The sequence below is a fragment of the Sphaerodactylus townsendi genome, linkage group LG03 (genome assembly GCF_021028975.2).
Source record: "Sphaerodactylus townsendi isolate TG3544 linkage group LG03, MPM_Stown_v2.3, whole genome shotgun sequence".
In the NCBI taxonomy this organism is placed as follows: domain Eukaryota; kingdom Metazoa; phylum Chordata; class Lepidosauria; order Squamata; family Sphaerodactylidae; genus Sphaerodactylus; species Sphaerodactylus townsendi.
Genome location: NC_059427.1, coordinates 66,676,448 through 66,690,243, shown reverse-complemented (window position 1 = coordinate 66,690,243; position 13,796 = coordinate 66,676,448). Strand labels below are relative to the sequence as shown.

The window sequence follows — 13,796 nt, the reverse complement described above, 5'->3', positions numbered from 1 at the left end:
AAAGATCAGAATGTGTGACATCTTTGTGTATACATTAAAACTTCTCAAGAGACATATAAGGAAAGTTCATTATCATCTTTCATCTAAGAATAATTTTGAATGAGGGCAGCGGTGAGGAGAATTGAATGCTCACAGTAAAGGAGAAAGATTACAAATGACCCCATTCAAAGGAGGGGCACGGATCTGCCCTTGGGAGCGGCACAGGGTCACTCTGGCAGATTTGACTTCCCCAGAGCGCTTACCCTGGCAGAGGGGCAAAAACACTGACATGCCGCCCTCCACAGTGGTGGGACATGGTGCAGGATGCTGCGACAGCATCCCTACGCCTCTGCAGCAGTGGGGGCAGTCTTGGGGTGTGGCAGGGAGAGGAGTCAAAGGCGGCTCTCCCCTGGCCTTTTGCCATCTTTTGCTGGCAGTGGTTGGTTTGGAATAGGTGTCATAAATCTAGGTCCATAGAGCAAGAAGACTTTTTCTCTGCAAGCCTTCCCACTCCACTGGGAAGCCTCTTTGGGAGTAGTGCAGTCGCTGGTCCCCTGGCTATTTGGATGAGGCTGAAAGACATTTTACAGTCGATGCTGCTTTTCTCATAGGGTTTTTGTTAAGAATACAAGAAAAGTACTGCTGGATCATCCCAGTAATCCATCTGGTCTAAGCATTCTTTTTCACACAGTGGCCAACCACTTGCCCTGGACAGCCAATGGACAGAGCATACAGAAACAGCCTTTCCCTGCTGTTACCTCCTCACAGTGGTATTGGGAGGCTCTGAATATAAAGGTTCCCTTTAGACACCATGGCTAGTAGTGATTGATAAAATCTATCTAACACCCCTTTCAAAGACTTCAGGGCTTGTGCCATCACTATGTCTACTGGTGATGAATGCCACAATTACTTGTTAAGTGAACAAGTACTTGCTTTTGGAATCTTTTGTTCATCAACTGCCTGGGGTCCCTGAGTTTTAATACTGTGGCACAGCGAGTAAAAGTTCTTTCCATTCACTTTCTCCACCCCATATTTTGTTTACAAAATATAAATATAACATAATGCAAGCTTTCAATGGAATCCATGCTGGCCTGCTAGCTAACTGAGTGGGACCATAAATTGAATAGCAGATTAGACTACACTTCATCTGGATGAAGGGTAGAGAAAAGCTCCCTTTTTGGCACACTGCACACTTTTCGTCACATTCTGCACATTGGCAGAATTTGTGACTGTGACTATAACACAAATGGATATGGTTATATATTGTTACAGATTGCCCCAAAGAACTATGGGAAGTGACGTTTGTTTAAAAATTGGGCCGCTTGACAAGGAGTGCTGCCTGAGGTTTCTGCCTTCTCTGAGTTAAACAAGTTACAATCCTTCCTTCCTCATTCCCCAGGCAACTTTAAATACAGAACATTAAGCTATATATGCCCAAACTCTTCAGATTTCTCTCATAAGAATTTGGGAAACCATACTGGCCTGCACTATGTTTAAAGGCGCCTGAAAGAGAGAGAAGAAAAGAAGCGTTAGCTGCTCTGGCATAGGGACAGGTACAGTGAGGGAGAGGCAAGGGTAGCAGTGAATCCACCTTCCATGACCTTGCCATCAGAGGCCATGCCTCACTCTGCCTCGTTATACAGCCAGACCTGTGAGGGCTTAAGAATTTTTTTTGCCTCCTTCAGAACTACAGTTCCCAGGATTCTCTGGAAAGAGAGAATGCTTTCAAAACCAGGTTGAGCATGTGGTGTTAATAGGCCCAGACCTGGCTCTGATGTGGCTTAGAGTCAGGCAATTGCATAGATAGAGGTTTGTCCGTATTCTTAATAGTGGGTGAGTGGCAGGTTGTCACTGATGGTTTCTGTGAGGAAGAGTGTTTCCTTTATTGTTGAGTATAATCCTGGGACGAGGCCATTAAAAGTGGGGAGAGTAATAAAGAAGTCATTTTGCAAGTCTTGTTTTCCCACTGAGGCAGAAAGAGAACCAATTAATTCCAACCGAGCAGAGCTATTGGTCCTCTGAAGCTATATTACTTGGCGTGTTGTGACCTCAGTGTATCTGCAGATGAAATAGCTGGGCAAAGCTGTGATTGCGGAGCCAACTCACAGCAGTAGGCAGCGGTGGACGGTACCTGCCTGCCTAAAGGCTATTCCGGGGACTCAGCCTTAATCTAAAGTGAAAGTGACCTTTTGATTGGCTTGATGTGACAAATGCAGGCTGTCAGAGTAAGATGGAGAATTGTTGTGCCAGAGCATTACTTGGAACTTACTCAGCTGGAAGGGGCAAGTCAATTTATTTCAGGGGCATGCTGAAGAGTCCAGCAAAATATAAGCTGTAATAAAAATAGCAGAATGGTATGGCTTGGTCGAGTTCTGCTGAGTTTCAAACCAGCAATTAATTTTGGGATCCTGTCTCAGTCAGTGGCTAAGATTGTATTTGTTGCCCAGCTGGCTTCTGAGTAAACATGAATAGGATTCAGCTCTAGGCACACTACTGTGACATAAAGAAGAAATGGTTCTTCATGAAAAGAATCCATGCTGAATATGAACTGTGATTCGGCAATGGGTTTCTCCATGTGTAATTCAAAAAAGAACAAAAGATCCCAGCAATTTTTCAAATTCTGATGATTTTGACAGCATTCTGTTAATAGAAGGGAAGAGTAGAAATGCTCTAAGCACTGTATTGTTGAGGGTTTTCATGGCCGGAATCACTGGGGTGCTGCATGGTTTCCGGGCTCTAGCATTCTAGAGAATGCTGCTAGAACACAGCCATACAGCCCGGAAACCACACAGCACCCCAGCTCTAAGCACTGTTGGGGATTTCTTTATTTAAGAAGCATAGTTGTACCAATCCAGCTGGAAGACCTATGTGTAGAAGGCGGCTTATGCATGCATCCTCACTGACATGACAGCATTAACCCTTATCTTGTTGACCTGTTTAGTTGCTTCACTGGGTATTCATTTCTATTAAGAAGGATATTGTGTGTAACTAATTGCTCATAAACAGAGCTGAATTGGTTCTAAAGTTCCCATGTGATGGTTCCCTTTGGCTTTCCTCCAATTGCTAGAGTGAAGATTGAGGTTATGGGAGAGAAATATTAGGTCATCCTCTGTCTCAGTTTGAGAAGACCTGTTAACCAGCCTTGTCAGGGGCTTTGGAAACACTGGAAATAGTTACAGCCTCTTGGCCATTCTAATGACAGAGCAGCTCCTGATGGGATTTTGTTTGGGGGCTCTTGGGTTGGCCTTAAGAGAAGCAAATAAGTAAAATTGTGTTTTATATCATATACCACTGTAGATTCCCCCCTGTTTAATAGGCCCCTTTATCCCCGCACAGTACTTTCCTCTGAACCTTTAAAACAAGAACTCTAACATCTGTAAGAAGCATTTGACAGAAGAAAAAACAAGCAAAAATTAACTTCCAACTTTTTAACATTAAGCTCAAAATATTGACTGAATTATTTTTTTAGTTGAACCCTGACCCCATTCTTTGACTGTGAAAGTTAGGTAACAAAGGACAGGGTACTCAGTTGGGAATGTACACTATGTTTAAATCACAGTGATTTCAGTCCTTCCTTTATTAACATAAAAAAGAGGTTAGACAACACAGTCCTTTATATCTCTGATCTATTAGACATCTTATCAGAACTGTGCAGAAGAAACTAAAATGACAGCTGCTGGTGCCCTTACATTGAGGATCCTCACAGCCAAGGAAAAAACTAGGTGTAAAGAGAATTCTGCCAGAGAACTACAGCTTGCTGAAGGCACAGGATATAATTTAAAAAATAACACTCTGTCCCTTTCTACTCACTGTCCCTAGAAGGTTCTGTGTGACTGGGCATGTATGCATTTTCATTCCTATCTTTGCAATTTGTTGTATTCATTTGCAATTTATATCCTGCCTGTTTGTCCTCCCAAGGCCACCAAGGTTTTATTTTAAATTCTCCCAAGCCATTTAAAATATACATGATAAAAGCACATTCTAAAACCATTAAAAACCAGCCCCCCCCCCCCAAATACACATATCATTAAAACAATTTAAAAGACATTGACAGCAATTAAAACACTGGTTAGGAAGGAGAATTACAGAGGGAATGCCAAATGGAAAAAAAGTCTTCACCCACTGCAGAACAGAACAGCAACAGATAGGGACAAGCAAATTTCCCTTGGGTAAATTCAATACTCGTTTCCACTTCCCGACAAGTATAAAGTCTACCTACCAGACCAGTGCTTGGACCAGCTTTTGCTTTTTTGCTTTTTATTTTTTTTAGATTTATGCCATAATGGAAGTAAAAGTAAACAGTTATTAGAATGATTGCCATATTGCAGATTCCTTTTATCCCAACATAAACTTCAGAGGCATGCAATGATGTCTCATACTCTCTCCTCAGTTTACGCTTTTACATGATGTACTACCGTTTGGAGATCCCATGTTGGAAGGAGCAGGTTGTTCCCCCACCCCACCTCCCTGCTGCCTTTGATTGTAAACAAGCAAAACTGCATCCTCTGTCCTGCCCCTGAAGGCTTTTTGTTCCATGGGATTCAGGCAACATAAGTGGTTTGATCAAAGGAGTGCCTGTCTTTCATTGTCTCTGTGTCTGCTGGTACATTTATCAAAGAAGAGTGCCCAAGCTTATGTTAAAAGCTTGCAAAGTGAACTCTCCCCAAAACAAATGTTGCAGAATTTCTAGGCTAGAACAGAATTACTGTGTATTAGGGTACAATTTTTACAAAAGATAGTTGTAATTCAAACTGCTCTGCACACATCTTTCCTGTGAAAGATCTAACTGACCAGGCAGCATCTACAAATCAAAAACTCCTCAAAAACTCCTCACTGGAAACCTCTACACTAGGGGTATCCCATCCCCATCTGTGGACTTTGGGACTTCCCTGCTTCCATTCCTGCTGCAGTCCACAGAGACACACCCTCAGATTTTTTTCTTGGGAGTCAATGGACCCTAGGGGGCAAAGTGAAGGGTGGAATTAATGGAAATTGCTTCCCATTATTCTGTAAACAGAAAGGCTGCTCCATTAGATACAGGCTGTTACATTTTTACCCAAACAGGACCACACATTTTGTGATATATAATGGCCATGCATGGACAATTTCCCTCAGTTTAGAATACTGGAAGATAGCACCACAAGAAATTATCTGGTTCAGTATTACCTATACATAATTACGCTTTCACATACCACTATAATTATTATCAAGCAGTGCTTAACAATAACTAAATGGCTAAGATACAAGAGAGATTGTTTTGACACCAAAAGCACTTTTGTAGTGTAACTTGGTGGTGAATATTTGTACTGTCGATGAAATTCTACCTTCACCAGCATGAATTTCATCGACAGTACAAATAGTAACAAATAATTTATCCCAAATAGCTTCAGCAGGCACCAGTATGTCCACATCATATTGGCCTAGATTTGAATGGGAGAAAGGACAAAGTGTCCCACAAGAGACTTTAATCTGGATGTAGATAGGTGTATTTGTACAGGCAAATGCAGCATTCTTCTGTGGTGGTTCTGGCTATGATTGTTTCACTTTTCAGCTAGACGTCTGCTGCTGGCCCTGTGAGCACAGCGTGCTGGCAAGTAAATACCCCTTTTGCAGTTGCTGTGGAAACCAGGAGCTCCCATGTTTCCCATTCACTTAGCAACAAGCTGTGCTTTTTAAGCATGGGTTGGCTTAGGGCACATCAGCTTACTGCCTGATAGGCCAACTTTGCTCCTTCTGTATTTCCTTGCCTCTTCCTTGCTGCCTGCCTCATCTTCTCATCTTTTGCACACTGATAGGCATGTTATCATGGTACTCTGCTGAAATTCAATGGCCTCTGGCCAGTGATTCCAGGATTAACCTCTTACTTTCTGGCTTTAATCACCAGCAACTTTGAGCCAAATGACATCTACACTGCTGGGGATCCATGATTGCCATGAGCAATCCAGTCTGAGCTGAGGTTAGTCACAGGAGTCAACTGCTCTCTCCCTGCCACTGCTTTTGTAATAAAAAATGGGATGCTCTAGGATGCTTTCAGCTACAGTAGTAGAAGAGTTTGGATTTATAACCCGCTTTTCTCAACCATGAGTCTCAACGTGGCTTATAAACTCCTTCCCTTCCTCTCTCCACTACAGACACCTTGTGAGGTAGGTGGGGCTGAGAGAGTTCTGAGAGAACTGTGACTAGCTCAAGGTCATCCAGCAGGCTTCATGTGGAGGAGCAGGGAAACAAATCCCCAGATCAGAGTCTACCACTTAGGTGGATTCTGCATGGGCCACTACAGCGGCTTCCCACCAGCATATATGATGCTGGTGGAGCCCTGGGGCCGTTTGCACACAGTGAATGAATCTGGTGATTTTCTGCCTGATGTGCAGCCATTTAAAATCCAGTAGCCCTGCCAGTAAACAAAAATTGGCAACTCCAGCTTCCCTCGATTCTTTTGGTAAAACATTACAAAAGTCTCCCACCTTCCCTTGTAATAATATCATAAACAACCTGATTCAGATATACAAAAAAATTTAATCACAATACTGCTGACTTGACAAAGTTTACATTTTTATTAAATCAGTGATAAGTTACAAAGGAGAAAAAATATAGAATTATATGTACAGCATTTTCAAAGACAAGCCAAAAGGGGAATCATGGGGAGGGAAATTCTTCAGTAGCAAAAAGAGAAAAAAAAAACACCAGGGGAGGGGGGGAAAGGAACATTTTGCTAGAGAGTGATGGAGGGAAACAGATACATTGGCAACAGCCTGAGCTGAAAGCTAGGTGATTGGACTTGCATGCCAAAGGAGGAATTCCTGTTGCCACATTTTCCTTGTGGAATAAAAAATGTTGGGACGCATCAAGTGATGATTTGTGCCATATGAATGGATGTTCCATAAATTCGACCTGTCTATAGCATTGCCTCACTTACTGGGCTCAATTCTTTAATTACAGGTGATCAGTGCCTAAAGGGGCATGGATGATCGGTACTTACGGGCAAATTAGAAATTAAGATGACATTGCTTTTGAACCTCTAAGTACAGCTGTTATTAAGCTCAATATTTCAGCAACATTTGACCCTTCAACCTGAATTAACTTTCTTTTCCAACTTCTATATGATAGCCAAGAGTGGTGCATGTGCTGCGATTCCACAGCAGCCCCAAAAAGTGTAGGATGGGATATAGCGGATGGTGAGCTCGGCTTCCTGAAAATATTAGCTTTCATTTTAAAAGACAAATTATGCATCTTGCCCTTAGAGATATAAAGACATGCTTGAAAGTGTGTCCCCTATACCGGCAAAACCTCAGAAACTAGACAGATAGCTGAATTTAGATTTTCATTGGTTGAAGGCTTCAGTGTCCTCAACTCCCCTCCACTAGCAAACCTGAATATATTATGGAAAATAAAAAAGGAAGGATAAAGTATGCAAAATATGATAAAGCAGGTGCATTTACTCTTGTGTCATTTAGAAGTTTCTGCATGTTTCCCAGGCTTGGTACTACACAAATATATACCCTCAAAACTCTGGATTTCCAGTTGTTCATACTAATTCCAGGTGGGAGGGGGATCCCACAAAATAGCAAAAAGGTCTTGTATAGTATGATCTCCCCTTATGAGTCGTGGCAGCACCAAAATCTTGACAACAGATGTCAGAAGTGGAAGTGTCAGACATGCAGTGGCTTCAATTAGAAGTCATTAAGATGGGCATCGGTCTCAGTCTGAAGTTTCAAGGCATCCTCTTTTCACTCCTATGTGCTCATTTCATCTAGATGGGCCTTTATGGTCATAGGGACATTTTCAAGAACAAAATATGGCAGAATTTACTAAGCGGAGTCACAAAAGTTATAGGAACAAAAATTGTTATAGACACCAGACCATGAAAGCAGAAAATAATTCAAAGATGCTTTATTGGCATGACAGATATGACTGCCAAAATGTATGAGAAGAATAGAGTTCCTGAGATACAGCAGAAAGCAAAATATCTGGGTTGTCAAAACCTGGCAGAACAGGTCACTCTCCTATGAGATCACCAGCTGACTGGTAGCCAGTGCTGGAAATTTTATTCCAAGTATGGGCCAGGAATATTTATGAGTAGTCAGTGTTTAATTTTGCAACTCAGAAAGTCAAAAGAATGACCCAAATGTATCTTTGTGTTTGCAGAGCTAGTCCCAGTCTGCTAGGGAGGAACAAGGTGAAAGTGAATTCTTTCACTGCTGGTAGGAGGAAGCATAACTCTAAATCCTTCACTGTGTTGAGGGCTCATGCACAGTTATAAAAGCTTCCCATTTATGTTTTTATCCAACTGTAAGACCTGGCTGGCTTCATATTCATTCCTCTCCTGTCTTTGTTCCATCATGGCATTTCTCTTCATATTAGAACGTCCTGTCATTTCTAGGTTCTACATAGTTTTCAGTTCTATACAATCAACCCCCTTTCCCAGTTCTGACTAAAAAATGCAACGCAGGAGAGAGAGCAGCATGGCAGATCCTCCAGAGTGCTCTCCAAAAGTCTAACAAGCTCCATCTCCTGCCATAATGGAAGAGAAATTCACAAGATCACCAGCTCCTTCAGTATAGCACAAAGAACTGGGAGGGAGGGTAACTTTTCTTTAGGTAACTGGAAATAAGGTGGAGTGAAATTCTTCCTGGAGGACATGAGATTGGTTTAGGGGAAAGGAAGATAATACCTTCTAGTGTGGGGCAACAACTGCTCAGCAGAGGTAAAAGCATGAGACTGAGATGGCCTCACCTACCACAAACATCTCTTTAGCCAGTGTCAGGTACAATCTATGGAGAAGAACTAGTTTCCTGTCCACCTGTTGACTATCACTGCCCTAAACAGTTGTCCAGGCTGCTCTTTCTCCCATCTTCCTGCTTTCCTACACATGGCTTTTCTCCTCTTGCATTAGTCTTTCCCCAGGTAGTTTCTCTTTTGGGTGAACCAATGCTGATGGGTCCCTAGAGGTTTTTTCTCTCTGCCCCAAAGCCCACATTCCTGTTTCAATACGGGGAGAACTTTTGTCTCTCAGCTTTCTTTGTGGCATTGGCTGTGGAGATCTTGGTCGTGTAGGTGGCAAGGCTGCCATTGTGCCCCGTGGCTGAGGAAGGGGGCAGAGTCAAGAAGGGGACTGGTTTCAGGCCGATGAAGTTGGAGAGGGAGATAGCATAGGGGGCACCAAGCAAGGCTGGGGGAGGTGCAGCCACTGCTGCCAGTGCTGGGGCTGGTGAAGGAGTGAGGGGTTGGGAGAAGGTCATGTCGAGGTCAACGGGGGGCGTCTGGGAGGTAGATTTGGCCGTCTCTAAACTGAAGAACAAGAAGGGAGAGAGAATAAGATCTGGGCATGCACACACATTTATGCAAATGCAGACACGTATGGACATATACTTGGGTGTATATGCACTTGCATATACAAGCTTGCGAACAGAAAAATAGGGTTAGGGTGATAGAGACAATTTGCATAATAATTATACATATGCACACATGTGGATATGTGTTTACACTGTCATGCATGTGCAAAACAATGTGCATAACAATAGGAACACAGAAAGACTTGAGTTGGTAGTATAGACAATTTCTGCATTCAGCAAATGGAGTCCCCACCCTTTTGGACCATGTACTTCAAAGTGTTTTGGAGAACATCTGTCATGTTGTACTGAGTGCACTGTGCTCAGGATATATTTAAAGAAGAAGAGAAGAAGAGTCTGGATTTATACCCACTTTTCTTAACTATAAGGAGTCTCAGAGCAACTTACAAACTCCTTCGCTTCCTCTCCCCACAACAGGCACTTGTGAGATAGATGAGGCTGAGAGAGTTCTGAGACTAAAGAGAACTGTGACTAGCCCAAAAACACCCAGCAGGCTTCATGTGTAGGAATGGGGAAACAAACCTGGTTCTCCAGGTTAGTCTACCTGTTCTAACCATGATACCATGCTGGCTCTCTGAATCAAGATTCAGTTGTGGCAGGGTTCTGTAAGGTTAATCCATACATGATGCTGAAGATCTGCATTTGGATCCCACAACATGTAACTGAGCAGTCATGAGATGACATGCACCAGGGCTGGCCTTTTTTCTCCACTGGGCTTCAAGTGGGAGGTTCCAATCAGTGAAATGGCATGAGCGGGAGACTCAGCCCCATATCCTTCCAGTTGTGCCTGCTTCTTGCTACTCAATTATATCAATGGGAATCTGAACACAGATTTCCCAACATCATGTTTGGGTTGGCCCTCAAAGTTACCTGTGTTTACACAGTCATAGTTTTACAAGGCATTTGGGCCACACATGCCTCTTGGGTCATTTGCTATACTTTTCTGTGCAGACATTTGAGCTGCACTTTCTGAAAAGAACATCCACACTATTGTTCATCTGTTCACTAATCCCAGGAGAAAATAAAGGATTTTTCCATTTTATTCTTATTCAGGAGCTTTGTTCCCACTTTGAGTTCAGCAACTCAAAAATGGACTTATTACTTGTAGGTTTCCTCCTGATTTGAGTAGGAACATGAAAAAGTGGAAAGGGTTGAGATGGTCCTCTCTTCCTACAACCCTCTTTGAAGTCTAAAGAGCACAATCCAGAGCAGGTGGGCAGGTGGGGACAACACAAGCGCCACTCCACCCGCTCCAAATGGCTTTCCGTGTCTCTACTGGTGACAACCAAGCTCTGGAGGGCGACTAAAATCAGCCCTGTCCCCCAGAATGCCCCTGGAATGCCCTCAGCACAGCATTTCACGCTGGCAGAACTGGGCGACTGAGGATACTTCTGGGTCGGGCTCTGTGGAGCCACATGGCACCCAAGTAAGTTGCTCCTCCCCCAGCACATTTGCCCCTTGCACCGGCAGAATGGGCACTCACACTGGCACAGGGGTGCGCTGGCTCCAGAGGGGGATTCTACACCCCACACCCGGATTGGGCTGCCCTTATGCAATTCTGCCCTAAAAAGGTCTTCTAGTCACAGTACATCTTTGAATAATGGTCTATGCTTGGAGCTTTCTCCCTGTAATGTTGTCCTATCTAAATAAGCATCATGAAATTGGCAGCTTATAGCAATCAAGCATTTCTGACGATGTATGACGTATGATGATCTCTTAAGTTACATAAAAAGATTCCACATGCTCAGAGGGCCAACCCAAACATGATGTTGGGAAATCTGTGTTCAGATTCCCATTGATATAATTGAGTAGCAAGAAGCAGGCACAACTGGAAGGATATGGGGCTCCACAGAATTAGGACATGTGGTATCTCTGTGGCTTTCAGCTGCAAAGGAAATTTAGGCTGGATTCTGCCTGGAATATTGTAACTAATGATATTATCATGGTGTGTGCTCATAAGAGCAACAAGCTTTGAGGTTTTCATCTGAGTCAAAGACAGATAGTGTGAAAGGCTGGAAAGGGAGCAACAAAAATGCTGCATGATTACCCTTTCGCTATGAAGCAATAGGCAGAGTGTTTGCAAACCAATGAGTCTTCCCACATGGCCAGGTATCCCCATGATTCTCAGGGAATTGTCCATCTAAGAGCCCCATGGCTTGAGCATTAGCACAAAGGAGCTACCTTCCATTTGTCCAGATAAGTGCTGAGTTATTCCCCTGCCCCAGGCGGTCATAATGGCTCTTACCAGGCTGTGATGAGGTACTGAGCCAAAGTAATGCTGACTGGGGTGCCTGTGATGGTCACGTGACGTTCAGCAGAGCCTTCGGTCTGATTCCCAATCTTGATGTGTGCTCCAGACATTTGCCGGATCTCACTGATCTTGCTGCCCTGGCGGCCAATTATGCAGCCTATAAGCTGGAGAGGAGACCAGAAACATAAACCTTGGGGAAAGAATGCCACTAGGCATGTTGTAGCCTAGGACCTGAACACAGGCTGGCCACATGTTCTTCCTTCCAATAGAAATACTGATAGAAAATCATCCTCAATGCAAAAAGAATTGTCATGTATTAAACTATTGTTGAGAAACAGGTGAGTAATTAAATACAATATAATACAACATTGTCAATTAAATTAATTATGCAAGGCCTAATTCTTGTCAAGGCTGAACCAAGGATCTTTCTGTCTGAAAAAGGCACTAAATACTCCAAACAGCAATAATAATATGGGATCAATCATGTTAGCATGTGGTAGCGTCCAGGGATGGCCCCTTGAATCACAGGTTAAGCCCCAGATTTGGATAAGGCCATAAGCGTCTTTGTTTTGAATTTGTCTCTGAGGCTTGAGAGTCAGCCAGTGTGTGAAAAAGCATTAATTGGGTCGTGCAGTTCCATGTTTCCACCACCCTGTGGAGCCAGGAACTGGCCTTTGGTAATAAAAGTTGAGTTAGTTTTGTAAGAGTTTTTCTTCAAAGACCTTGAGAACGGCTCAAGCTTTCATCTGGAGCTGGAGAGAAGAATAAAGGTCAGTGCCGCTGTCTGCCCACTTGTTTCCTGCCTTCTGAGATTACATAATAGAGTCTGCTGTGCGCCTGGCTGCATGTTGGCAGCTGGGCTGACTGTGCGGGGGCACAAGAAACTCTGGAACATTCCTCTTGAGCGGTGGCACTCACCCTTTCTGGACTGCAGCTCATAGAGGTAGAGGGCAAAGGATAGCTTATGTGTGTGTGTGTGTGTGTGTGTGTGTGTGTGTGAGAGTGAGAGAGAGAGAGAGAGAGAGAGAGAGAGAGAGAGAGAGAGAGAGAGAGAAGCCTTTTCTGTTCCCTGCTGATCCTCTATCTTGGAGGGCTGCCCATTACAGCCCACTCTTTTTCAGTAGACTTGTTTTCCCTTTCATTTATAGGATACAAAATGTTTTGTCTTTTTAATATCTTCATGTTAAAAGCCCAGGAAAGGGGTCTATATAAAAGTTAGAACTTTCAGTTTAACAAAGGGCTGTGTGTGGCTCAGTTGTTGATCATCTGCTTTGCATGTAGACGGTCCCAGGGTTCAATCACCAACACTACCAGCTAAAAGATCATGTAATAAGTGTCATGGGGAAGGGAAGGCAGAATGGTATAGCCTGATCTCATCCCAGAAGCTAAGCTGGGTCGGTACTTGGAAAGGAGACCACCAGAGAAGACTCTGCAGAAAAGGGCAATGGCAAACCACTTCTGCTTCTCACTTGCCTTGAAAACCCCTTGCTGGGGTCATCATGATTCAGCTGTGTCTTGACAGCACTTTACGCATACACACAATAAGTGTCATGAAATAACTCTTCATAAGCCTTCTGGAGAGCCACTACTGGTCAGGGCGACATTACTGATCTTGGTAGACCAACACTCTGACTCATTACAAAGAAGATTCATGTGATTTCATGGGAACCCTATTGCCAAATTATAATTATGTAGTTATGTAAAAAAACAGACATCTCTCCTATCTGGATTGAAGACAGTGAGCCTATCATCTAGAATTTTTCAAGGATGAGTGAAAGCAACTTGAAGTTTTGCTAACCTGCATCCCTGCCAAATCAAGAGTTTATGTTACGTACAAATAGCTATATGCCCTGACTTGGTGGTGTTAATTTCCTCCACAAGAACAGATATTGGCTATTTAATAGGTGCCTACATCAAATAGTTAAGAGATTTGGATTTTGTGTGAATGAAGCCATCCACCGTAATATTTGTGAACATGGACAGTGGAACAGTGTGGGTCTGTGATGAATACATGTGGATCAGACTTTCACCACAGAAAGTTTCCACACTGAAGTCTAGGCAGCTGTAATGTACCATTCAAAAATCACAGCAAACTAATGTCTCTTGCACCAACGTTTGACTTACATCATTGGGAATCAGAAACTCCTGAGAGCTGTTCTGAGAATTTGTGTCCAACCCTGAAAAGGCAGAGAAGAAGAAAACACAGTGTGATGGGC

The 13,796-nt window shown here is 43.3% G+C and overlaps 1 protein-coding gene across 2 annotated transcripts in view; it reads right to left on the bottom strand.

Moving 5' to 3' along the window:
* Positions 1-6,510: 6,510 nt before the first annotated feature.
* PCBP4 (poly(rC) binding protein 4) overlaps positions 6,511-13,796 on the bottom strand; it is a 41,439-nt gene continuing 34,153 nt past the window's right edge. For both annotated transcript variants that reach the window (XM_048488242.1, XM_048488243.1), the window contains 3 exons: positions 13,705-13,757; positions 11,575-11,744; positions 6,511-9,267 (listed from right to left, as the gene is read on the bottom strand). In XM_048488242.1, the coding sequence (XP_048344199.1) occupies positions 8,964-9,267; positions 11,575-11,744; positions 13,705-13,757 (527 nt within the window). In that variant the 3' untranslated portion in view covers positions 6,511-8,963. The remainder of the gene's footprint in view (positions 9,268-11,574; positions 11,745-13,704; positions 13,758-13,796) is intronic.